General features: G+C 57.5%; 1 protein-coding gene across 2 annotated transcripts in view; it reads right to left on the minus strand.

Moving 5' to 3' along the window:
- Positions 1-1,828: 1,828 nt before the first annotated feature.
- The window catches only part of RARG (retinoic acid receptor gamma), a 66,150-nt gene continuing 41,874 nt past the window's right edge, over positions 1,829-26,104 (minus strand). For both annotated transcript variants that reach the window (XM_032786788.2, XM_032786790.1), the window contains 7 exons: positions 12,326-12,474; positions 10,411-10,552; positions 6,231-6,391; positions 5,532-5,708; positions 5,129-5,333; positions 4,779-4,937; positions 1,829-4,543 (listed from right to left, as the gene is read on the minus strand). In XM_032786788.2, coding sequence (XP_032642679.1) covers positions 4,362-4,543; positions 4,779-4,937; positions 5,129-5,333; positions 5,532-5,708; positions 6,231-6,391; positions 10,411-10,552; positions 12,326-12,474 — 1,175 coding nt within the window. In that variant the 3' untranslated portion in view covers positions 1,829-4,361. The remainder of the gene's footprint in view (positions 4,544-4,778; positions 4,938-5,128; positions 5,334-5,531; positions 5,709-6,230; positions 6,392-10,410; positions 10,553-12,325; positions 12,475-26,104) is intronic.

A 26,104-nucleotide genomic window follows, 5' to 3' on the forward strand; every position in this document is an offset into this window, starting at 1 on the left:
CGGAGGCTGCACCCCGCATGTGGGGGTAGGGGCTCAGCACTCTCCCGATCCTGCCCCCCTGGACTGAGATCTGGCCCCACATACAGACCAGGCAGGGTGGGGCCTGGTCAGTACATGGGTGAGAGACTCCCCGGATATCCCAGGGGAGGGGCAGGGGCTTAGCAGGGGGCGCTGTCCCCTCGCAATTCATGCTGCCCCCCCCCAATGCCCCAGCAAAGCGCTTTGGGGTGCTGGGCTTGGGGGGTGGGCTCAGCAGGGAGGGTGTCATGCTGCAAAGAGCGGGGGAGGGGCAGGCTCAGCAGGGGGCGCTATGCTGCAAGGGGGCTCAATAGGGGGCGCTGTGCTGCAAGGGGGCTGGCTCCACCCCTCCTGTTCTCTGCCCCCCTCCACCACTACAGATGGACGGAGGTCCCCCGCCCCCACCCCGCGGAGCTGCCGTCCCTCTGCTGGCCTAGTAAAAGCAACGGGGCCGCACAAAGCTGGGGAATGGCGACCCCCAGTGGCCAGCAGGGGTCACTGCAAGACCAGAAATGGCAGCAGCTGAGCTCTGATCTGGACCAGGGAGCGATGTCACCGGGATCCCCCAGCCAGCGTTCTGTGGCTGCGCTGGGTTGGCAGGGGCAGCAGCTTTTGCCCCATGGCGTTTATTAGCTAAGAGACCTGAGGCCTCTAGCATCACCAGCACGATACAGCGGGACCCACTGCCAGCTAGAGATGGCACTGGCTGCAGGGGATCCCAGGGCTGGGAGAGCAGAGGGCTGCGGATCAGAAGTGAGGGGCACCAGCAGAGTTGGGGGGGCGAGGCAGGGCTGGGAGAGCACGGGCTATGGGTCGGGAGTGAGGGGCACCAGCAGAGCTGGGAAAGGGTTGAGATCAAGGCGGAGGACAGCTGCTCTCAGGATTCGGGGGCCCTGGCAGAGCTGGGGGAGGGGGGGCATATTGACAGACCAAAGCTGGGGCTGGTCTGCAACACGGCCTGGGGCGTGGTTGGGCCCAGCCCCCGCCAGGGAGCTCTCCAGTGAGAGGCGATGGGGCGTGACTATTAGACCCCGGGGGTGGTGGAGCGAGGGGTATTTCCGGGGAGTGGGGGGGCGTTACTGCAGAACCATCAGCATTCAGGAAGATAGGGCACTGGGAGGACACCTGGGTTCTATTCCTGCCTCTGCCATCACTTTCCTGCTCTGCCTCAGTTTCCCCTCGCTCCCTTTGTCATTAGATCCTGGGCTCCAGCAGCAAGGGAGCGTCTCTTGCTCTGGGCAGCACCTGGCACATCGGGCTCCTGAGCTAGCGCCTCCATGTCTTACCCCAATCCTAATGGCCAGGCTCAGGCAGCGCCTGTCATGAGGCTGAAGGCAGCGCTAGGACCCAGGAGGGGGTGCTCCTTGCTTGTGGCAATGCCGGACCCTGGTGGGGCTGCGGGATGCCCCTGGTGGATGTGAATTCCAAGTCCAGCCTGTGTTCCTGGGAGGCCCAGCAATGGAGACTTCCCTCCACCTGCAGCTCCCACAGGGTTGTTTTATGAAGCAGGATTTGCGCAGCGTTACTCTGTAGGCTGTTAAAGACTTGCCAGAACTCACCCCAGAGGCAGATGCATCTCAGCACCGGCTAAGGGACCCCTGTAGAAACAGCCTTCATGCCCCACCCGAGGCAGCTGCATCATCCCCATCATTCCTCCAGGAGACAGTCTGGTGCCTCCTAGTGCCCCGTTTCCAGCTGGGGCACGGGCGCTGGGCCAGCCCCACTCCTCCCGTCAGGCCGCGGGCGGGGGTGCCAACAGGCTGGGGCGGCCAGGTTGGGGTGCCCCACACACCCAGGCAGGAGCCAGCTGGGCTGTTTCCATCTCTTTATTTTGCAAAAATAGAAAAGTCCCCTCTGCGACAGAGCTGGGCGCCAAGGGGGCGGGGAATGGGAAAGGGGCTTTTCTTTTAAAACACCAGGTAAAGCTTGGCTGTAAACATGACTGAGGGGTGAGGGGGTGCAAAGCCCCCCTCCCAGCTCCCCCCGTAACAGGGTCCTTGGCTTTGTTTTAAGGTCTGGGGTATTTCTTTTTGGCAGTTCAACAGGATCAGGGAGCAGCAGGGATTGGGGGGGGGCAAGGGGGGTGTCTCATGCCAGGACAGGTCCCCTGGGTCTCCCCCTGCCCCACTCTCTGGTGGGGGAGGGGGCAATTGGGTCAGTTTCCCAGGGTGAAAACAGGCCAATAAATAACAGGGAAAGTGCTGCCAGGCTGGGGGCTGTAGAGGCTGTGCTGGCCTGCAGGGGGCAGCACGTGGCTACAGCTCGCCTGCCCGCCCCCCCTCGCCACCCTCCACCAGGGTCATAGGCATGGGACGCCTGAAGTCTGGGCACCTCCCCCTGCCCCCCCCATGCTATGATACCAACACCCCCATGATGCAGAACTTGCTTCCTTGTGAGGGTGGCAGTGCCCCCTGCTGCAAGAGTTTGGAACTGCAGCCCCAGCACCAATGGGGGCCTTAAGAGGGAGATCCCCCCGCCCCCTTCTTGTAGTGTAACAGATCAGGATCCCTGCAGGGCTTCTTCCCCCATATCTGGGGGGTGCTGAGGGGAGGGTGAACCTACAGGGACTGTGTGCAGCAGGGGGTGGGGGGAGAGGGCAGATTCAACCCCTACCACTCCTCCCCCCAGGCTGGTGGAGGACGACACTGCATGTGGGGGGGTGGGGAAAGGGTGACAATATTTTCTCCCAGGCAAGGACTGGAGTGGAGGTTTTGGGGGACAACACTGGCCCTGGGGGACATCTGGGGGTGGCACCAAATGGGGGAGGTGCTGTCTGCTTTGGTCCATAGGGGGTGCTGTGCAAAGCGCCCCCCCAGTGCCACCCTCTCAGGGGAGCATCCCAAGCTGCTGTGCAAAGGGGCTAGGCTGCTCCCCTCACCCCCGGCAGGGAGCAGGGTCCCAGCTGGCAGTGCCCAATGGTGCCCATTTCCTAGGGGCACAGGGAGTGGGGGAGGTTCCCCATGGATACATCATGGAGCAGCCTTGTTGGGGGGATTGAGCCCTTGGGAGGGTGGCAGCTCCCTCTGTCCCCATGTGACCCCACCAGCTCCTGCCCTGCGATCCCCACCCGACATCTTTTGTCTCTAGTGTTGTGTGTTCCCAAAATCATCAGCACCAAGGGGTGAGGCTGGGGAGGGGGATTGTGGGGATGGGGTCAGGATTGAGGGGGAGGGTTATGGGGAGATGGGTTAGTCAGGGTTAGTGACAGGGACAGGAGAATATGGGGAGCAGCGTTGGGGGTTATGGGTAGGGAATGAGGAGGGGGGGTCATGGGGGCAGGGTTGGAACTGGAGGTTATGGGATGAGGGGGTCAAGAGCTAAAGATGCCTCAACTACACCAAACCTGAACAGCATCAAAAGCAAAATCAGATACAGCCCTGCAGTCTGGCCCCCTGCCTCTGGGCCCCCCCCCATCCCAGCAGAACCCCCAGGAGACAGGACAGGGACCCCTCATCCCCCACTGCTGAGGAGTGACCCCAAACCATTAGCACATTATACAACAAAAACATAAAATAAAATATACCTCCCAAACTTGGACCTCATCCCCGCACCCCGAGATCCGCGTCCCCCAAAACCTGCAGGACACTGAGTGGGGAGCAGCATCCATTCTGGGGCAAAGTCCCCCCCTCCCTCCTGCTCAGCCGCCTTTCCCAACACACCCAGGGGTTCTGGGCTTTCCACAGGCTGGGGGGGCTGCTCCGTCCCCCACCTCTCGCCCAGCAATCCCCAGCTTCAGAGATCTGCATCAGTAGTCCGGGATGCCTGGGTTCCAGCGGGGAACATCACTTTAGGAGGCAGGACCTTGACTGATCTTGACTCAGGAATCTGGAGGCAGCATCGCTGGGGATGCAGAGTGGGGGGGGGGCACCCCAACATCCCAGCCCAGGCTCACTTCCAAGTCTTTCTCTCTGGCTCCAGGGCACCCCCTGCTGGACAGGCAATTGCACTGCTGGGGCAGAGTGAGGGGCTCCGCTGAACCCCTACAGGTCCATTTCCAGGGATCTGCACCCCCACCCCAAGCAAGGAGCTCCCTGGCACGGCCTTGCCCCCCTGGATTTTTGGCTTGGAGTCAGACTTTGGCTAACAGAAAAGCTTGGGGATGAGTGTGGGGGGAGGCTCCAGACTGCTCCCCCCAGAGACAAGGTTAAGGCAAGAGCTACACCTCTGAGGCAGCACACAGACAATCTCCATTAGCTGCCCCCCAGCCCATGCCCACCCCCCAGCAATGTGGGGGAAGAGTGAAGGCAGCTGTGGCTTGTTCGAACCAGCTGGGTGTTGGACAGGGGGGTGGGGTGCCTGAGGATGGGGCTTCTCCCAGTCCTGACCCCCCACTCCCCAGGGTGCTAGGGGGTCTCCTCGGGGCTCTTGCTCTCGGCTGGGCTCTCCTCGGAGCTGGGGGGCTCTGCCGACGGGGGCGGCTGCGACGAGTCGTCCTCGAACATTTCGGGGTTTTCCAGCATCTCCCGGATGAGGGGGGGCATGGGGCCAGGGATCTCCATCTTCAGGGTGATGGCTCGCTCCGCGCCTGCGATACGGGTGGGGAGAAAGGAGCAGTGAGCCGGCACTGCAGGAGACTGTGAGCTTCCCTGCAGCAGTGCCCTATCAGTACCAGATGAGAGACCGGTGCTGTGAGCTTCCCCCCAGCAGTGCCCTATCAGTACCCCAAGGAACACTGGTGCCATGAGCCTCCACCCCAGCAATGCTAGGAGGCACCAACACTGTGGGCTTCCTCCCAGCAGTGCCCTGCTGACAGCCCACACCTTTGGTGCTGATGCCTCGCAGATCAGTGATTTTCATCAGCATGCGGGGGAACATGTATGGCTTGTTGGGTCTGCGGCGGCGGGCGTAGATTTTCAAAGCTTCTAGCAAGGGCTCCTGAAGCTTGTCCACCTTCTCTGGCTCCTCCAGGTCCATCCGATCTGTGGGGGATGACACACATGTTCATTGTCACAGCCCCATACCCAGCCCCCTCGAGCCCCCCTAGCCAGCACTCCCCACAGTGGCCCCTGCTGGGAGAGGCCAGGGCTGCAGCAGCTGTGAGGGCGTTGGTGTGCCCAGCCCCCATTCCTGGGTCCCAGGGGAGGCGGCGGTGGCCAGGGCTGGCTGGTACCTCCGCAGATGAGGCAGATGGCGCTGAGCAGCCCGGTCTCAGTGTCGTCCATCTCCAAGGGCAGCAGCTGCCCGGCGAAGGCGAACACCAGGTCGGTGAGGGGCCCTAAGCCGGCGTTGTGCATCTGGGTGCGGTTCAGGGTCAGCCCATCCGAGAAGGTCATGGTGTCCTGCTCCGGCGTGTAGCGTGTGCAGATCCGCAGCATCTGCCAGGGACGGGATGTGGAGTGAGCGCCAGGACCCACTGGGCCAGCCCCTCCCCATGCAGCAGGGAAAGCCTGTTGAGCTCCAGGCTGGGCAGGGGCCCTGGGTCTCACCGAGCCACAGCCCAAGGAAAGGAGGAGGAAGAGAGAAGAGGCTCTAGGCAGCTGAGTCCCCCACTAAACCCCCAGGCTGCTCCTCACCAGGATGTCCAGGCAGGCTGCCTTGAGCAGGGTGATCTGATCGGCGATGCTGAGGGTGGTGAAACCCGGCAGACGCTTGGCAAACTCCACAATCTTGATGATGCACTTGGTGGCCAGTTCACTGAACTTGTCCCATAGCCCCAGGTCCAGCTGCACCCGATGATCAGCACTGGAGTTCTGGGGGAGGGAACAGGAGGGTTAGTGCTGCACTGAGGGGCCTAGGTGAGGATCATCCCCTACAGAGGGGACTAAAAGCCACAGGGAGATTACCCAGCTGGGGCCAGGCACAGAAACCGGTGCCCCAACCCTCTCTCCCTGTCGGTCCCAGCCACAGAACCTGGGTGCCCCGACCCCCTCTCCCAGCCGGGGCTGGGCATGGAACCTGCGTCCCCGGACGCCCTTTCCCCACCAGAGCCAGGCACAGATCCTGGATGGTTAAGGGGCACTGGTGCCACCTGGTGGCCAATGTGCAGAATCCCAGCTCTGCACTCCTTTGGGATTGCGCACTCAGGGGTGCCACGCAGCCTGGCTGAGAACAGCAGTAACAGCGGTGGGCAGCCTGGGGTGGTAGAAGGCGGCTCTGTTATTCCCACAGGCTGAGCCCTGGGACCCAGAGGCCAGTGACGGCAGCAGGAGAGGCAGAACGGGGTTCCTAGGTGGGCTGGGGGAGACGGGCAGTGCCATGTGCAGGGGGCTCACCGTGGTGTATTTGCCCAGCTGGCACAGCGAGGGGAATGTCTCCTGGTGGGCCTTGCTGACTTTCTGGATCAACTCCTCCAACTCGGGAGTCATTTCGTAGCTGTCCACCACCACCTCCTCCTTCACGTCCTTCTTCTTCTTGTTCCTGTCGTTTCGCACGGCTGCCGGAGAGGAGGGTGTTGGTCAGGACATGGCACTGTGTGACCGGTCCTGAACCCAGTTCAGAGTCCAGGGCTGGGAGCGTGTGTGGGACGCCACACAGTCAGGGGGGGAGAGGGGGATGCTTTGGCCCTGGGGGTCTGACCCAGCCCAAACATCCCCCACCGTTGGGACACTCCTCTTTAAAACAGAGCTTACCAATGAACCCTTTGGGCCAGATCCCTGGCTGGTGTAAACTGGCATGGTGCCACTGACTTCAATGGGGCTAGGCTGATCTGTACCAGGTGGAGCTTTGGCCTGACTCCAATGGAGATATGCCCACCTACACCATACGGGGATCTGGCCCCACTGACTCCAACCCAGTGACACCCATTTACACCATACGGGGATCTGGCCCCTCTGACTCCAATGCCATGATGCCCGTTTACACCATATGGGGATCTAGCCCCTCTGACTCCAACCCAGCAACACCCATTTACATCATACGGGGATCTCACCCCACTGACTCCAATCCAGCGACACTGGGGATGGGGATGGAAGGGCCGCATGACTAGGAAGCTGCCATTGTTGCTGCTTGCTTGTCGGATCACATGCTTTGTGCATTCCCTCTCAGCTGGGCTGTACCGAGGCAGTGTGGGCTGGTGGCAGGACCAGCAGTGGGAGCCATAGGAAACCTGAGTTCTATTCTTGACTCTGCTGGTTGACAGTGGGCAACTCACTGCTGTCTGTGTGCCTCGGTTTCCCCATGCGCTCTATTTAGACAGTTCACTCTGTGAGACGGAGGTATTTCTTGCATTGCCATGGTGAGGGAGCATTTGGTGCATGCCCCAGCCCCTGGGCAGGGGGAGCGAATCCTGTCTCTGCAGAGGGAAACATTCCCCCTGCCTGGGGTCAACGCTGGTAACCTACATTTATACACGTTGGCGCTCTATCCCCGTTCCCAGCAGTTAATGCTCATGATTGGCACAGTCCTCAGTTCAGACAGCAGAGCCCCAGCCTTTTACATCCAGTGGTTCCGGGTTCGAGCACCACCCAGGGGGTTATTTTTGCCAGGTGAGCTCCGGAAAGCTGCTTCCAACAGCAGAGCCATTGGCCCGGAGTGGGGTTATTCGGCAGGGGCAAGACGCAAAGCCAGCAGGGATGGCCCAGCAAGCATCTGCCCACAGCAACCTGCCAGCTCCTTGCCCTAGCGACGGGTGCCCTTTGAGGTGCATTCCCATCCGCGGCCCTGGGGCAGCCAGCAAGATGATGGCTTGCGTGGCACGGACGCAGAGCCACCGAGGCGAGGCTCCGGGCAGCACGTTAGAGACAGGAGGTGCCGTTACAACCCCCCGTGTCAAAAGAACTGCCTCTGCCCTCCCCCCCTTTGCAGGTTCTACATCCCTCGCCCATCCTGCCCCCTGAAGGCGGCTCTGCCCTCCCAGCCTTCACTTGGGAAATACCGAGGCCTGTGCTCAGTCCAAGGAAAACAGGAAACAGCAGACAGGGCGGCCGGATAAAGCACAGGGGTACTCGGATAAACGGGAGTGGCGGGTGACATGGCATTGGCTGCCCCCTCAGACTCTCCCCCTTCGCCCACAGCATATGTCCAGAGAGCCCACGATCCCATGATGCCAAAGCCTGATGGCTGCCCCCCTCGAGCCTGCCTGGCACCCAACAGCCCCTGCCTTCACAGTGCCCAGCTGTGGCTAGACCCTGTGACATGTGTCCGGGGGGGGGGGGGAGGCTGGAATCTGATTGGCCCTCCAGCTTCTACCATTGGCAATGGGCAACTGGGAGGCCAGTCTGATTGGCTACCCGGATCCTAATGTGGGTTAATAACCAATGGAAATGGATCCCGGCTGGTCACTTGGCTCCTAATGCAGGCTAAAGCCCAATGCAAATGGATGCTGGTTGGCTGTCCAGCGTCGACCACGTGTTGGTGCCCAGCACCAATGGATTCGGATTGGCCACCTTGCTTAGCACATGGCTCAGTGCCTGATGTGGCTGCACCCGATTGACTGCCCAGTGTCTCCAGATGGGGCTTCCCGGTTTTCCCTCTGCCCCACTCCGGCTGCCTCGCTCCCGCTCCCTGGGGAGCCCCAGGCTTGCCCTGCCTCTTGCTGCACCTGTCCAGGCGGGCCTGTTGCAAAATACTTTGAGCCCTGACCCCTCACTTGACTGCCTGGCTTGGCCTCCAGGTGGCAGGGAGAAGGAGGGAGACGAACTAGGCTGCACCAGGGGGACAGAGACAGCCCCATGCCTGGGGTGGGGTTGGTTCATCCCTGCCATCCCCAAACCAGGGCGCCAACAATCCTGAGGCCCAGCAGGACCCCCTCGCCCTGCTCCCGCCGGGGTCACAGTGTTCCCTTTGCGTGTGCATTCTCCCGGCCCGCCCTGTGGCCGCACGTTTCCAGGCTGCACTTCCTGCTCACCCCAGCACGGAGCGCCAGGGGGAATCTGGCAACAGGATACACGAGCCGGCAGGATATCCACTTATAGCCTCGGCCAGCACAATGCCGGCAGGGAGGGGCTGCCAGTAGAGCTGCCCCCCCCACCCAGACACCCCACTGCCTTGGGGATCCAGCCCCATCCCCCACGATAAACAGCCCAAGTTGCCATGGTGTGGGGGAGGGGGGAGCTGCTTAGCCCCCCCGGTCCCCATCTACTGGCACCTTCAGCCCTCAAAAACCAGGGTGAGGCATGGCAGCGAGGGGGGGGGGGGGTGTTTGAAGAATCAGGTGAGACACCCAAAGACAGTAGGGGGTCCGGGGTGGGGGGGGTAGCAGGGAAGGGCAGTTCAGAGAGGCGGCAGGTCCCCCACATCTGGGACTTGGGCCAGTCTTCCCATGCCCACCAGCTGTTGGAGTGGGGGGGAGAACCCCCTTGATCTCTTTTCGGGGGATCCTGGAGCCCATTCAGTTCCAGCTGGACCAGCGCTGGGGGTGGGAGGGATTCCAAGGAAACCCACCCCTGCCCAATCCTGGCCCAATTCCCACAGCCCACCCACTTCCTGTCTCCTTCTAGACATTTCTCCCTCACCCCCCAAAATCCCTCCGCCCTTAAAGCGACAGAGGCCTGGAAATCAATGGCCAGGGCTGAGACAGACATTCCTAATGACGGGCTCTTAAAGAGACAGTGATTAATGGGGGCCCCACCCTGGCCAGCTCGTGAGGACATGCCTTAGCAGTCAGGAGTAAAAGCAACAGCCGCGGAGAGGCACTCTGTCTCCAGATGGACCATCCGGCTGACAGCACTCTTAAAGGGGCAGCTGCCCTCTTCCAAGCCTTCCTCCAGCTCCCATGTGACTCAGCAAAGCGGGCGGCGGGGGCGTGTGCGAGAGATTACCACCACAGGGGTACAGTTACCATGGCTCTAGCCACTGGGCCTCAAAGCCCTCTTTGCCAAGGGGCCAGAACCAAGGATTTGAATCCCCGAGAGATTCGGATCCAGTTCTGGCCCCTGTGTCCTGTTCCCACCTGGTTCCGGCTACCCTAGCCCAAGAAATACCCGTGTAGGAAGCATGTCCTAGTTTGTGCTCACCATGAACGCCAGCCTTGCATGAGACAGGCCTCAAACCAGAGCCTGGATCCAACCTCCCACCCCCCACAGATCTGAACTGGGCCAAACTCGAACCCTGGATCCAAATGATTCAAAGCCAAGCCTGGATGCTAGGTCCTAGCCCCAGCACAGCTGGTCAAACTAGCCCCTGAGCGCATCAGACTCGGGTAAAGACTCACCAAACACTATGAGGCTCTGCGCAGCACGTTCCCTTCCCCAAACACATGTCAGTCTGGGAGCTTCCCGCTCCCAGACCCCTGCACCAGTCACTTTCCAGTGCAGTGGGGCAGGGCCCTGCAGGGGTAGAGGGCTTAGGGGGGAACAGGTGCATGTGGGCCCGTCTCTCTGCACGGGAGCATGCACAGGGCATTGCCCCAGCTGGATCCAATTTTCCATCCGATCCTGCTGCAGGTGGATTCCTCTCCCATCCCCAGCCTCCATCTCCGTTGCCCCCACCCTCCTGCTGCTCCTGGTGCCTCACCTTCTTTAGACATGCCGACCTCAAAGCATTTCTGGAGCCGACAGTACTGGCAGCGGTTGCGGGTCACCTTGTTGATCTGGCAGTTCTTGTCACGGTGGCACGTGTACACCATGTTTTTCTGGATGCTTCGGCGAAAGAATCCCTGGGGGTGGGCGGGAGAGACAGGGACATGCAGGTGATGGCGGGGACAGAGGTAGGGATGTGTGTGGGGGAGAAGAGGTGGGGAAGGGATTACCCCATGGTTCCTACAGCTCCGAGCAGGTGCCCTGGGAAAGCTGCACCCCAAAGGCAAACAGAACACCCCCACACCAGCACCCACCTTGCCTGGCATGCTGGAGCACAGTCGCTGCATCCAGCCCGGTGCTCCGGCTCCAGCACTGGGGACGCTGGAGAGTCAACCCCCTTCTCACAGGCAATCATAGACTGATCCGCCCGTAGGGCATGTGCCCGCCTGACCTCTGGTATTTAGGAGCTGGCTTGTGTAGGCCTCTGACTGGGATTTGCAAAGTGGGGTGCCCAAATGCAACAAGCCCAACCCCCTTGGGTCCCTTTGCACATCCTGGCCTCCAATGCAATTCACTATTCATGTAACTGCCTTGCCATTCTCTAAATCCTATTGAATCGTAGAGGTGTAGGGCTGGAAGAGACCTCGAGGTCACCCAGTCCCCCTCCCTGCACTGAGGCAGCACATATATGTAAGCCATCCCTGACAGATCCTATTGCATAAGAACATCCAGTGGTGGTGAGTTCCACAGGGCCATCATTTTGAAAACGCTCTTCCCTGGGATCAGTTTTAAATGGGCCAGGTGTCCTCCTTGGCGTTCACGCCCCACAAATTGTCTCTATCCTGGTCATTCTCTTAGGGCTTGTCTCCGTGGGGAAATTGACTGGAATAATAATGACACCTAGCTCACTTCATCAGCAAATCTCAAAGCACTTTAAAAAGGGGGTACCTATCACTAGCCCTATTTTATAGGTGGGAAAACTGAGACACAAAGAGAGGCAGCGATTGGTCACCCAACAGAGCCAGCACTCGGAACCTAGGAGTCCCAAGTCCTAACCCAGCACTCAGGTGTTCAGACTATGCTGCTCTTCCAGAATAGTGACCCCCTGGACACTCTATTCTGGACTAAAAGTCATTTTTCCTCCAAAACAATGACTGCACTTCCAAAAACTCTGTTCCCCTCTGCATTGTGAGCCCTTTGGGGCAGGGACTGTCCCTGGCACAACGGGGCCCTGATCTCAGCTGGGGTCTGTGCAGTGCCTGGCACAACAGGACCCCATCTTGTCATAGCAACCATACCACAAGCTCTCCCCTTCGTCTGCTCCCTGGTACCCAGGTCTTTTTTCTAAGCGGCGGGGGTTAGTTTAAGACCTCTCAGTGCAGGTCAGAAGGGACCCTCAGCTCCTCTAGTCTGACCTCCTGGACAGCACAGGCCATTCCATTTCACACTGAAACCCCTGGACACCGAGTCTCTTGAGCTAGATTGCAGCATTTCCCCTGGAGATTCAACCAGTGCGTGCCAGCGGCAGAGAGCAGGGGAGACTGAGGTGCCCGAGGCCCTGGCAATGGCAGGGAACTGATTAGGGGTCATATGCCTGGAGGATTCCAGTCGATGAGCCGCCTCGCATGCTGCAGAGGAAGGTGAAAACCTCCATGGTCCCTGCCAGTCTGACCTGGGGGGAAATTCCTGCCCAACCCCGAATCTATCCATCAGTGGGACCTTCAGCAAGACCTACCCGCCCGGCAGCCGGGGAAGAAGCCCCCATGTGACCAGCAAAGACCCTGGGCATCAGGCGATTCTGGCTGCCCCGAGGGGTGCCCAACAGAAAGCCAGGCTCCAGAGGGGCAAAGCAAGAAGCTGGCAGAGCCCCAAGCCGTGCGGCAGGCCCCAAGGGCAGGGGTCCCCGTTACCTTGCAGCCTTCGCAGGAGCTGACGCCATAGTGGTAGCCAGAGGACTTGTCGTTGCAGACGAAGCAGGGCTTGTAGACGCGGGGGGGTGGGGGCGGCGAGGGCGAGCTGGGCACCATCTCCTCCGAACTGGTGCTCTGGGTCTCCACGGCTGAAGAGAGAGGGAACGGCAGGAGCATCAGGAGCCAGCGTCCGGGTAAACCCCAAGGACCACAGGACCCAGGTGATCAGGGACAGCCCTGCCAGCGTGTGTGGGGGGGGGGCGGGCCTGGTAAAATCCCCCCATCTTCAGTCAGGAGCCTTCTCTGAGTCCTGGGGTTGGGGGCTTCCCATCCTGGGGGTGGGGGGTCAGGGTGGGCTCCAAGGAACATGCTTCTGTGGGATCCCTCCAGCCTGGGGCAGCCAGGGCCACTTGCTAGGAATGTAGCACTGGCCAAAATAACCAGAGGGGAAAAGCAGGGGGATTCACATCCCTCCACAACCTGTCCCAATCCCAGAGCCAGCCCCCCAATCCTCTGCCCTGCCCAGCCAGAGCCAGCCCCCTCATCCCCTACTTTCCTCCTTGCCAGAACCAGACCCCACAATCTCTCTGCTCCCTGCAGGCCAGAGCAAGCCCCTCATCCCCCTGCCCTCCACCCCAGGCCAGAGGCAGACCCCCATCCCCTGCTCCCCCAGCCAGCCAGGCGTCCCCAGGCCGGGCTGCAAACTGTTTTCAATTCTATCTTTCAGCGCAGAGCGAATTTCCTGTAGCTGGGCTCTAAATGCCACATTCCAGTCCAAACAGGTTGGAATTGTTACCAGAGCCGTGTAACCTAATCCCCCTTCCCCCAGGCCCATGGCGGGGATGGGGGGATAGGGGGATGGAGGGGGCACACCCATACCCCACGGGGACTGCGGGCTTATCCCTCCACAGAGGGCCTGGCATTGTGCGTCCCGCCTCTTGCCTTTTGGCTGCTTTATCCCCACCCTGCCCCCGGGGAAGGCTGCACTCAAAGCAGCAGAGTCCCAAAACCCCTGTCAGTCCAGGTGGACCACCCCCACGATTGAAGGGGGAGGGGGTGGGCGCTGCCTAGGCTTGGACAGTCTCCAAAGCATCAGCTTCCCCTGTTTGCAAAGCCAGGGGGCGGGGGCCCAGCAGGGGGTGCATCTCCCGTTCATTTTTCTTAAAAAAGGAAAACAATAGCAACCCCACAACGTTGGGCCTCTGAGCAACCCTACAATAACACACCAGCGTGTGGAGCCCTGTAGCCCCAAGCAGTTTTAAAATAACAAATCCGTGTGTACAGACTGGTGCTAAGAAGCAACCCTACAGCAACACACTAGTACACCCAGTTCCAGCACTCACAACGACAACAAACCAGCACGGCAGCATATGCAACTTCCAAGTGATCTTTCTTCCCTCTGGGTTTTGGGGGGCAAGGGGGGAGGGAGGCTGTTTCTATAGAATTTAAGTTCAAGTTGCCAGCCCTTCACGTTATATCAATAACCTTCCAAACACGACCACAAGCCACTGCCTGAGTCTGCAGCCAGCCAGCCAAAAGCAGTAACTCAAAACGGCTCCTTTTTGATGTGATGTTAACTCTGGAACTTAATGATGAAACAGCCGAGAAATACCACAGGTGCAGTTTCCAGACAACTCCCAGAGTTCAACAGCATCCCACAGGATACATGAAAACCAGGAACTTTCTATATATTACCGGGCGAGGAGCAGAGCTGTCGATGTGTGCAATGCTGCCCTCTACTGGACACAGTCAGAACTGCCCGGCTGTGTGCCATAGGCCCTGTACTGTTATTGGCTGACGGAGATGCTCCTATAGCTCAAGCAGTAGAAGCCTGCGTTATACTAGAGCAGGATTAGGTTCTTTCCCTGGTGCTGCACCGTCTCCATGAGGTCTTTAGTGATAAATCATGCTAGCCATTGAACCCTCAAGAAAGAAGGGTTTTCCACTGGGCACTGTTCAGCCCACCCAGGAAAAGGATGAGACTCGTGGAAGCAGCCACATGAGCTGGTGGCCAAGCAGCAGACTGGGCCCCAGGACACCTCGGTTCTGCTGCTGACCTGGTGTCCATGCATCTTTCCAGTCTCATCCTGAAACACACAGAGATACATACCCCAGCCCTTTGCTTCTGGCTGACAGATAGGACCCTTCCCCACCCTCACCCCCTTCCCCAGCTCCCTCCTCTGTGCCCTGCCCCGCCAATGGCACTACCCTACTTCCGCTCTGCACCCTCTCTGGCTGCCTTCCTTGGCTCCAGCCCCCTGCTCAGATCCTTTCCCTTCCCTGGATATCAGCTCTGCATCTACCACCTGTCTAATTCCTATTGCTCCCAGGATGCTGGCTCTGGCTTTTCCCCAGCTCCCCACCCAACACCCCAGACACTGTCCTTGCCCAGCACTGGGAGTGTACAGCCAGGCTAGAGATGGCGTAGGTGGCACATACACTCCTGGGATCCCCTCTTCTATCGCCACCACCCTCAGCAGGGTGCACAAGGGGCACACCCTCGCTTGCCTCGCTACTCCCAGCCCCGCTTAGTGCTGCCAGGAAGGCAGAGCTGCCCCCGAGCTGGGCACTGCTGCCAAGGACTGTGCTGGTCCCATGCAGGGCACAGATTGCATGGGCAGGGGAGCAGCATCCTCCACTGGCACTTGCTGCCCAGAAACCTTTGCAAGCTCAAGCAGAAATCTTCAGCGGCCAGGAACCGAAGATGGCAAAGCGACACTCCAACACCACCACTAGCACTGGTGAACCTGTGCAGCGATGCAGCACCTTGCACGCCAGGGCCCCGATCATGGCTGGGGCCTCTGGGCATGACTGTAACAGCGGTTATAATACTGGGGTGTGGATCTCAGGGCCTCGCTGATTAGCTTCACATTGTGGGAGAAAGCAGTAACACAGAGAACTGGGTACTTTACTTAGTGCAACTTGCACATGCTCCCTTCGCCACGCCTGGAACAGAGGCAGTCACAAACGGCACACAAGCAATCCTCTCTGTAATAAATCTCAGCACCTACCCCAAAGCCCAGTTCCCAGGGAGCAAGTCTGCCTCAAGAATAATTAACCCTGGTTAGAGAAATTAGGGTAGGGAGCAAACCAGGCCACAACCGAAGTTTACTAAGGAGGGGCCTAGATCGAGGGTTTTCATGGGCTCCCGGATGCCATGGTGGCCACCCCAGCCCCTCCAGGTCCCACTCACTCTCCTGCCCCTCATGCATGTGCGTAGTTCACAGGGAATGACACATGGAGGCAGAAACATCAGCACCCCCCTACACACACATACAATATTTCCATTGTGGGGAGCACTAGCCCTCAACACCACTCCAGTTCTGCCATTCCTGGGCACAGCTGAGCCTGGCATAGCAGAGAGAGCAGACCCAGCTGTAGGGTGTGGGGTGCTTCCTCTGCCATCTGTGGCCAGGGGGCAGCCTCCTTGCACCTTGGGCGCAAACTGTCTCTTTCTGCTTGCAACAGCTCCCTGGCGGGTGCATGTGCATCCCCCCAAAAACTAAACAATAGGGTGTCTCTTCCAAGGCGGAGCACTGCCCGCAGGCTAAGAACTAGCACAACTATGTAACAGCACCACCTGGTGACTCCCATTGGAACAGCAATAAGGAACAGGCCTCAGTTTCTTTCTGCCCCAGCTTCTGCCAAACAGAACTAGGGCCTCCCGCCAAAACCTCAGCTCTGGGACCCCAAGATCCATGGGGGGTTTGGATCTAGGGGCAAAGCTGGCGGCTGGCCCCACGGACCAAACCAATGCACCTACATCTAATTGCCTGAAAACACTCCGGGTCCCACACTTCATGCCCCTCTCCCGCACCCCTTGATCTCACCCGGGGGCAGCAGCCTTTTGCCCTGGCTGATGCATGAGGGAGCTTCTGACACCAACATCCCTGTCCCTTCCCCCCAAGGGAGACAATATCATCTCCATGACAGACAGGCCAAGTGGACGATTAGAGGCTCATGAATTTTAACCTCTGCATTTTTTTCCCTGCTTTACAATAAGACAATAGGGGATTTGAGACCTCACCCTGTGACTTCCCTCCCACCTGGGAGATCAGCAGAGAGACAAAGGAGGGGAGGGTCAGGTGATTATATCTCAATTGCAGCCTTTTATTTACCTGAAAGTAACCCATAAACACACAGGGAGGCGCCTTTGAAAGGCATGGGAATGTGTGTGTGTATCTCTACATCAGTGGAGTTGATTGTGAGTCTGCAGGAGAGTGTGTCTGTGTGGATCGTGTTTGTGTGGGTGCAGAAATGGGAGAGCATGTGTGCGCTTGATTGAATACGTGTGCACAGCCCCGGGAGAATGTTTGGCTTTAATTCTGGGTGCATAGTCCCAGATGAGCATGTCTCGATTTCATTCTGGGTCCTCGGTGAGCACGTCTCGATTTGACTCCGGGCGTGCACAGTCCCTGGTGAGCATGTCTTGATTTGATTCTGGGTGTGCACAGTCCCCGGTGAGCACGTCTCGATTTGACTCCGGGCGTGCACAGTCCCTGCTTACATGCATGTATCATCCACTTTATAGGAACATCTCAGGACTGCTACAGGACTCCTGCTCCTCTCCAACTAGTGTAGGCTGCTTGCCCCCCTCAGAGCTCCCTCTTCCCCACCAGCAGCCCCAGCCCCCAGAGATCTGTCTCCATGGGACAGGGAAGGCCCCTCCCTCACCAGCATCTGACCCATGGGACCCAGCTCCTGCCTAGAAACCCAACCCATGCAATATTCCAGAAGCCACCCCCAGGGCCCTGGGGCAGGGACAGTGCTCAGCTGACCCCAGAAATTAGAGTGCTAGAGGGCAGATGCCTTGGGGTCCAGGTGGGGTTAGACAACAGTTCCTAGGCTACATGAGGGGCAAAGGGAGTGGGGAAATCCGAGGTGAACTGGATCTCACCCCATGCAGGTCTGGGTGAGCCCCCCACCCCCTCCTCCCAGTCTTGCTATGAAGACTGGGGACTGAGAGCTTGGACTGCACGGGCCACATGGCTTCCAGTGGGTCCAAGGCTGAGCTGCAGACGGGGGTCACCAACCCACAGATCACAGCCCTCCTGCCCCCAGCTGCCATCCCTTGCTCAGCAGGCAAGAGCAGGGTATGGGGCTGGGCTCCTAGTGATCATTACACCCCCCCGTCCCAGCCCTTGAAGGAGCATGTGTGTGGACGAGGCCTGGCCCCCCACCCCAGGGATGGGTTCAAAGCCACTGTAGTGTCACCCTGGCCCCCATCTTCTGGCTGAGACACCAGCACCAGGAAGCGGGTCTCCAGGAATCAGGGGCCCAGTGCTCTGCGACAGGGTCCTGCTGAAAGGTGCTGGGGAAGGGCCCCGTTCCCCAGGGACACGGCTGGATTCTAAGGGGGCCCCCTGAGGCAATGAGTCCATCCCGTCCTTGCCCCCAAATCCATTGCCACAAACCAACCGGGATCAGCCTAGTCTGCCCAATCCCATGAGCCATCAGAGCTGGCAGAGATACCCAGGCCTGGACGTGGGCAACAGAGAGGGCTGGTCCCCAGGGAGGGGCACCCCTATGGAAATCGAGTCTAGGAGCTCCCTAATCCCGTTCCCCAGTACCGCTCCCCTGCATACCAGTCCCCCCAAAATACCATTCCCCGACACAGCTCCCCAGGATACTGCTCCTCCCACATATCACTCCCCAGTACTGCTCCCCTCGAATACCTGTCCCCCTCAACTACCGTCCCCTGATATAGCTCTGCTAGCTACTGCTCCTTCCAAATATCACCCCCCAGTGACACCCCCTACATACTGGTCCCTCCAAAATACCATCCCCGGACACAGCTCCCCTAGCTACTGCTCCTTCCAAATATCACCCCCCAGTGACACCCCCTGTATACCAGGCCCCCCAAAATACCGTCCCCTGACACAGCTCTGCTAGATACGGCTCCTCTCATATATCACTCACCAGTACTGCCCGCCACATACCAGTCACCCCAAAATACTGTCCCCCGACCCAGCTCTCCTCGATACTGCTGCTCCCAGAGATCACCCCCAGTACTGCCCCCCGCATATCGGTCTCCCCAAATACCATCCCCTGACGCAGCTCCCCTAGCTACTGCTCCTCCCAGATATCACCCCCCAATGCCACCCCCTGCATACCAGTCCCCCCAAAATACCATCCCCCAACACAGCTCTGCTCCTCCCAGATATCTCCGCCCCCCTGTCCCAGACAAAATAAACCCCTCCCCCAGCAGGCTTGGCAGAACCAGCTCACCCATTTCATCAACAACTGACTGAGCCACAAAATTCCTGGCCTCCTGATTGCATTTTACAGCCTCCTTCCTTCCTGCCTGGAGCAGCAGAGTCATAGAGTGGTGGGAGAGGGTGTGTGAGAAAAAGAAAAAGAAAGAAAGAAAGAAAGAAAGAAAGTGGAGGAGACAGAGAGGGAGATGTCTTTCCAACTGGTTGCTCGAGGGAGCCCTCCTAAACCAGGGTGATGCTCAAACCCCACAGCCACGGCCAGGGCTCCCCAGCCACTCTGTGGATGCAGCCCCCTGAAGCCAGGCTGACAGGGCTACAGCATGATTAGCAGAGATAAACCCAGAGCCCTGCAACAGGTGGGAGCAGAGGGGAGGAAATAAATCCAGCCTCAGGACAGCTTGTGCTGTACCCAGGGACTTCCACCTCTGCAGAGAGGGGAAGAGCCGGGCAGGCCATAAATCCCCCCTGCACCGCCAGCTGTCTGATGCTCCGCGCCTTTCATCACAGGTCGAACAAACCCACACACGTTCCCAGCCCTTGCTGGGGGCCACTCTGCCTCCAAGCAGGTGGAACAGGGCTGCCAGCTCACAGGGCTAGCTCATCTCAGGCCCGGGGCTAGAGATTGGGGGCAGGATCCCCATTGCTCGTAGGACTTCCAGCCCACCAGACTCACGGCACTGAGAAGCAGCAGGTGGAGTCCTGGCTGCTGGGTTCTAATCCCGGACTTGGGTGGGGAGTATGGCCTAGTAGATTCCTGGATTCTAACCAAAGATCTTGGGGGAGAGCATGGCCTAGTGTGTGGATCCCAAGGCTGGGCTCCAGGACTCCTGGATTCTGATCCCAGATTTGGGTGAGCTGTGTGGCAATGGGAGAACACAGTTGGGACTTGTGAATCTAGGCAAGTGTGTCTGCTAGGTAAAGCAGGGGCCAGGGGATAAGGACTTCCAGGCCCTAGTCTTATCTCTCGGAGGGAGTAGGGTGGTTAAAGAACCCAGGAGTCCTGACTCACTCTATTTCCAGCTGTCACTGACTCTCTGTGTGATCCTAGGCAAACCACTACATCCTCGAAGTATAATACGATTAACGTGAAGTTCTCTGCCAGTGTCTGTTATTAGACAGAGTCAAAACTACATCCACTGATCCAAACACGTCTCCCCTCCCCCCAATCCTGGGAGTAGGGACCATCTCTGATTCCACAGGACATTCCTCCAAGAGGACCTGTTACAACCACAAGCAATCCTTAGATGCAGCCACCTCTGGGGAGGAACACAGTAGCTAGTTACCAGCAGTGCTGCGTGATGATTTTAGTAACGGACCGTGCAGGAGAATCTCTTCTCATTGGAGTGATTGCCCAAGCAGGGATCTGGTCACCAAGCCCTTGGTTTAAGACCCTTTGTCTCAGGGGCAGGGCACAGGGGAGATTTTAATGAGCAATGCCCAGACGTAGGCTGGGAGACTCACTCTGACCCGTGTATATGTTATACCTCGCAGTGCTAGAAAAGGAGGAACTCTTCCTGCAGCCGGCACCACCAAACCCCACACGCTGGCTGGCAGTGGTGTGTGTGGGGGTGTTTCCTTCAGCTATTTATTGCTATTTACCAAAGGCAACTTTGTTCTATAAAGAAAAGTTCAGGGATCCTGCTGCCACTGACATAAATGAGGAAAAGTCCAGGAGGGGAAGAGAGGTATGTATGTGGAGGGGGAGAAAGAGAGAGTTGGGTGATAGATAGATAGACAGACACAGATAGATAGATAACTTGCGAGCAGCGGTCTGAGTGTGGTGTTAATGTCAAATCCAAGGCCTTGTCTACAGGGCAAAACAGCACCAGATTAAAAGATTTAAATTGGAACCGATTTAGGCTTTGTCTACACAAGAGATTTTCTCAGTATGACTGAAGGCACCGATAACGCTACCCTGGTCTAGCACCCCAAACCCCACCCCCAAGGAACTCCTGGCCTTGGTCCACACTAGGAAGTTGTAGTGGTTGAATCCTACCAGTCTAGTTAAAGCAGTATAACCACACACCCACACTCACACCCACGCCCTGGGCAGGCACAATAATCCCAGTACAAATGGATCAGTGCAGGCATAGCTCATTCCCAGCTGGGAATGGGAATATAGACCAGCATAACTGCATCCGCCCAAGGGGTTGTACTGGTATCGCTGTCAGTAAAAAATCAGCCCTCCAAACAACACAGTTATACGGGTACAAATACAGTGCACTGAGCAGGCATCCGCCCAGCCAGTCAGACTGATTTTATATAACTGGTCCAGCTTTCCTGTGTAGACAAGGTCTCAGATTAAGAGTAGTTTATTGTGGTTTAGCTTAAATAGGTTCAAAACCAAAAATTGAGAAGTCATGAGATAAGCTAAGGGATGGGGGGATTGAAACCACTATAATCTAACACCCGATATAGCTGATGTCACTTTGGAAGTGATTTAAACTGAGTCAGAGAAAAGCCACAGGCTACGTCTACACTATGGGCAGTCCAGTGGCCCAGCTGCAGTGATGCTGCTGTAGCCCCACAGCGTAGATGCTTCCTACATCGACAGAAGGGGTGCATCTGTTGAGAGAGGGACCTGCTTCCCTGAACGATGATGGGCTGCCAACCCTCCAGGACTGTCCGGGAGTCTCCAGGAATGAAAGGTGAATCTTTCATTTAAAGATTATGTCATGTGATGAAACCTTCAGGAATTTGTCCAACCAAGATTGGCAACCCTAAGCCCCTTGCAGTGGCTAGATCAGGAGAATTTTCCATCAGCCACGCTGCATCTATACCAGGGACTAGGTTGACTTAACTACAGGCTTCAGGGGAGGGAGGGGGTGAAGGTTTTCACACAGAGCTATGTACCTAGGTTGATCTATATTTCAAAGGTAAACCATGTGTCCACATAGGGGCTTAAACTGGGGTAGTCAGAGCCCTTTATCCCAGGATGATGATTGAGTATAACTTCCCACGTGAAGGAAATTTCCCCAAACAGTTCGTTCCTTGACGGGGAATAAACAAAAACCTAGTAGCAGTGTCTCTCCTTCTCTAGGGCTTCCAGGCTCAGCGTAAGAAGCTAGCTCCTGCTTCCCTGACAGACAACAGCACTTTGCATTTCTATGGAGACTCTCAGCAGCTCCTCAGTTCTTTATCCCCTCCTCAGCCCCCAGAAGCAGTATCCTAGACAATCAGCTGTTGGAGGGGAGAGGGATCCTGATCTGAATTAAATTAGCTACTACAACTTAAGAAAGAGATGGAGTAGTCCTCATGGATAGTTCTCTGAAAATATCCAGTGTGCAGCAGTAGTCAGGAACCATTAGGAAAGGGATAGAGAAAATATCATAATGCCACTATATAAATCCGTGCTGCACCCACATCTTGACTACTGAGTGCAGTGCTGGTCACCCCATTTCAAAAAAGATAAATTAGAATTGGGAAAAGTTCAGAGAAGGCCAACAAAAATGATTAGGGGGATGGAACAGCTTCTATATGAGGAGAGGTTTAAAAAACTTGGGAGTGTTCAACTTGGAAAAGAGAAGACTAAGGGGGGATGTGATAAAGGGCTATAAAATCATGAACGGTGTGGAGTAAGTGAATAAGGAAGTGGTATTCACCCCTTCACATAACACAGAAAACAGGGATCAGCCGATAAAATTAACAGGCAGCAGGTTGCAGACAAACATAAAGAAGCACTTCTTCACACAATGCACACTTAACCTGCGGAACTCAATGCCACGGGATATTGTGAAGGCCAAAAGTATAACAGGGTTCAGAAAAGAATTAGCTAAGTGGATGCAGGACAGGTCCATCAATGGCTATTAGCCAAGACGGTCAGGCTCACAATCCTATGATCTGGGTGTCCCTAAATCTCTGTTGGCCAGATGCTGGGACTGGACAACAGAGAATGGATCACTTGATCATGTCCTGTGCTGTTCAGTCCCTCTGAGGCATCCAGCTCTGGCCACTGTGGATACTAGGTTAGATGGACCATTGGTCTGACCCAGCCCGGTGAGGTATAATGGGGACCACAATGGTACTTGTGCTCCTTTCCAGGGGAATCTGCCTGGATCCTGGATACCTTTTAGGACATCAGTCCTAGATGGGGCCCTGCTGTGAGGAGGATAAAAGGGATTTTGTACTGAGGCGGCTGGACACAGATAAGACCCCGGGGTTCTCTCTGAGTCTGTCTACATGGCAGCTGCTACAGCTGCACAGCTACGCCGCTGCAAACGTGCCACCTAAGCATCGTGATGTAGACACTTCCTATGTTGTTAGGTTGACTGAATTACAGAACTTAGGCCATGAAATTCTTCACAGTCCTGAGCAATGTCGCTAGCTGGGTTGACCAGGTCTCTGGCTCGCTACCTCTCAGTCTGGGATCTCCTAGCACGCAGCTTCTGTTGGCCAAAACATGCCAGGGTCGCCCAGAAGGACCCCTGCCACCGAAGACCCCAGGACCCCTGAATCCTCTGGGCGGCCCTGAAACATGTTTTTGCCGGTATAGGAATAATAAGGCAAAATGAAGCCACTCGGTGCTTTCCCGGTACAGGAATACCTATGCACTTCTATGTGGAGGCAGCCTACAGCTGCACTGCTAGAAGTCTGTAGTGCACTCTGGCCTAAGCTGCCCATACCTAAGCACTCTGATACCAGTATAACCGTGTCCACACTGGAGCTTAAGAAATGTCATTAAAAATGACCCCCTTCTCCAATGCTGCTGTACCAGCAAAGGTTTTCGGTCAGAGCTGGCCCTGGGCTGCTCCGTGGTACCGCATGGTCTCCCTGAGACGTGGGCTTTGCCCGGTGGCGTGTAACTGCACGTGGCCCACGGAGCAGATGCCCCAGTGTTTTCAATCCGAACCGCTCTGGTACATGACGGAAGATGCTCTCATTCCCCCCCTCCCAGGATCGTTCCTCCGCAGCAGCTGGCTAAAAGGCCTGGTTGCTGTTCAAACACCGTGGCGGTGATTAAAGCAGGGCCAGGCAGCGTCAGGGAGTCAAAGCGTGGCGCAGGGCTTTGCATTCCCGTCAGGTGGCTGCCGCATGCCAGCAGGTGCAGCGAGCAGCAACCTGCCAGAGTGATTAATAACACTGATCCTTTGCCCTTTGATCTGAAAGTGCTCCACGGACACTTGTTAATTAAGCCTCAGGGAGGCAGAGCGGGGGTTTGCTAGAGAAGGAAACTGAGGCGCAGCGCAAGGAAGTGACTGGCTTAAGACCACACAGCTAATATATGCAGCAGCTGGGAAGAGAACCCAGGAGTCCTGATTCCTAGTGCCCATCTGTAATCCCAAAGATCACACAGCACCCAAAGCTGAGAATAGAATCCAGGAGGCCTGACTTCCTTCCCCTGATCTATCCACTGATATCAAACTTCCCAGAGCTGGAGAGGGAACCCAGGAGCCCTGCCTCCTAATGTCTCTGCTCACTGGGCCAGGAGGGGAAAGGCCAATTCCTCTGTCAAAGGGGAGTGTTCGTGGTGGTTCTAGTGGAGCTCAGTGCTCCACCGACCAGCCTCACGTTCAGATGCAAAAACCAGATCCAGGCAAAAGCTTAGGCTGGGCAAAGCCAGGGGAAAAGCAATGGGGTAGTACAGCTTAATGGCTATAGCACTAGACTGGGAGTCAGGATGTACCTAGGTTCTAGTCCCAGCTCTGCTATGTGACCTTGAGTAAGTCACTTCCCTGTGCCTCGGTTTCCACAGCTATACAATGGCGATAATATACTGATCTCTTTTGTGAAACAATTTAAAATCTGTTTATTCTACTCCGGATGATCAAAGCGCCAGCCCTGGATTTGGCCCAAGCAACAGTGTGGGTGACCAAGAGGTGCCCCCTGCATCCCACCAGCTCCCAATACATGGCGAGCAAAGGGGGGAGGGGCAATCCTGTCCCATACACCCCATTATATTTCAACCCTTCTCCCCACACACAGGCTCAGCTCTGGGGCCCTTTGTGGTCCCTTCCCCTGGCATTGGAAGGGGCTCAGCAATGGCACGGGCACCCAGACAGCACTCTCCCAACTGCACCTCCTCACGCTACAGATCAGCCTGCCCCTCCCCAACCTTATTGTTGATATTACTGAGACCGGGGCCCCATTGTGCCAGGCGCTGCACAGACACAGAGTGAGAACCAGCCCTTGCCCCCAAAGAGTTCACAATCTAGACGGAGGGTGGTGGGGGAAACTGAGGCACAGAGACTTGCCCAAGGTGAGTGGCAGAGCTGGGAATAGAATCCTAGTGTCTGGACTTCCCCGCCACTAGACTGCCCTGCCCTACCGCCTCCTAGTGTCCAGGCGGCCAAGTCCCAAGGTCGGTAACTGACCTAGCACTGCCAGGGGCTTCGTTTCCCCTTAGTGGGGAGTGAGAACTTTGAGATCTGGGAGCAGAGGAGAGCCCCTTGGTCCTGTCTAGTGCAGCTCTCCCAGCCAGGGCAGGGTGGGTCCCTACTACATCGCTATGACCTAAAGCACCTGGGATCCTGGCCCTTCCCCTGGGGGAACAATGAGCCAGCCAGATCCAGCTTCCTGCTGTGGAATGATGGGGCTCCCCGCCCTTCCCCCTGGGGGGAACGATGTGCCTGTCACATCAAAATGGGGCTCCCAGCCTTTCCCCTAGGGGAGAGTCGTTCTCTGGCTGGATCAATCCCCCTGCCACAATGTTTCTCCACTTTTCCTAACTCCACCCCCCTGTAACACATCCCTCTGCCCCTTGGCATTCACCCCCATCCCGCCGCCTACCCCCCACATCCAGCTCCCCTCATTGCATGTCCATCCCTTTGGCCCCAGGATCCAGGGCACCCCAGCCCCACTCCAGAGCCTGCATCCCCAGCCAGAGCCCTAACCCCCGCCCCAGCCCAGCCCTTCCTCCCCATCCATTGGGTGAGAGAGAAAAAGGGGCCCAGCTCCTGGCTTCTTATCAGATCTGGAGCCTGCTGGTAACTTTACAAGAGGCTGGGACAGGCTCCTGGCCCTCTGAGGCCACCAGCTATCGGGCCTGTCATTTCCTGGAGAGAATCACATTACAACCCTAACTTAATCCCTTCCTAATAGCTTCTGTACACAACACGCCAACCCTCCCAGGAGCCCTGGGGTGAGGGCTTGGGGGAGGGGGTTACTTTGGGGAAGGGGTGGCTTGAACCACCCCTCCTGCTCCCCTAAATCCTCAACCCTAGAGGAAGAACGCTGGGCGCTCCGCTCCCCTGGGGATGCGTGTGGGATGGAGGGACACAGACGAAGGGACAGATCCGTGGAGCCTGGCACCCCATTCCCCAGCGATCTGACAGCCCCACCTGCAGACCCAGCACAGGGAGCCAGGAAGGACCCAGGCCCCGGGCATCCTGAGGTGTAGCACTCAGAGCTGCTGCGGCCCCAGGCTGTTTTACACAGTGCTGAGGCACCAACAGGCTCCTGTGAGTCAATCTCCTTCCCCCTGGCACCAGCTCGGGCTTGCAATCATCTCTCCGCCAAAGCCATGTGGGCACCTGACGCACGGTGCATCCCTTCCCCCCCGACCACACACACCCCGCTGCCATGGCCCCACTGCCAGCCTGTTCCCATAATGCTGGGTCATTTCCTC

This window comes from Chelonoidis abingdonii, chromosome 26, assembly GCF_003597395.2.
Source record: "Chelonoidis abingdonii isolate Lonesome George chromosome 26, CheloAbing_2.0, whole genome shotgun sequence".
NCBI lineage: Eukaryota > Metazoa > Chordata > Testudines > Testudinidae > Chelonoidis > Chelonoidis abingdonii.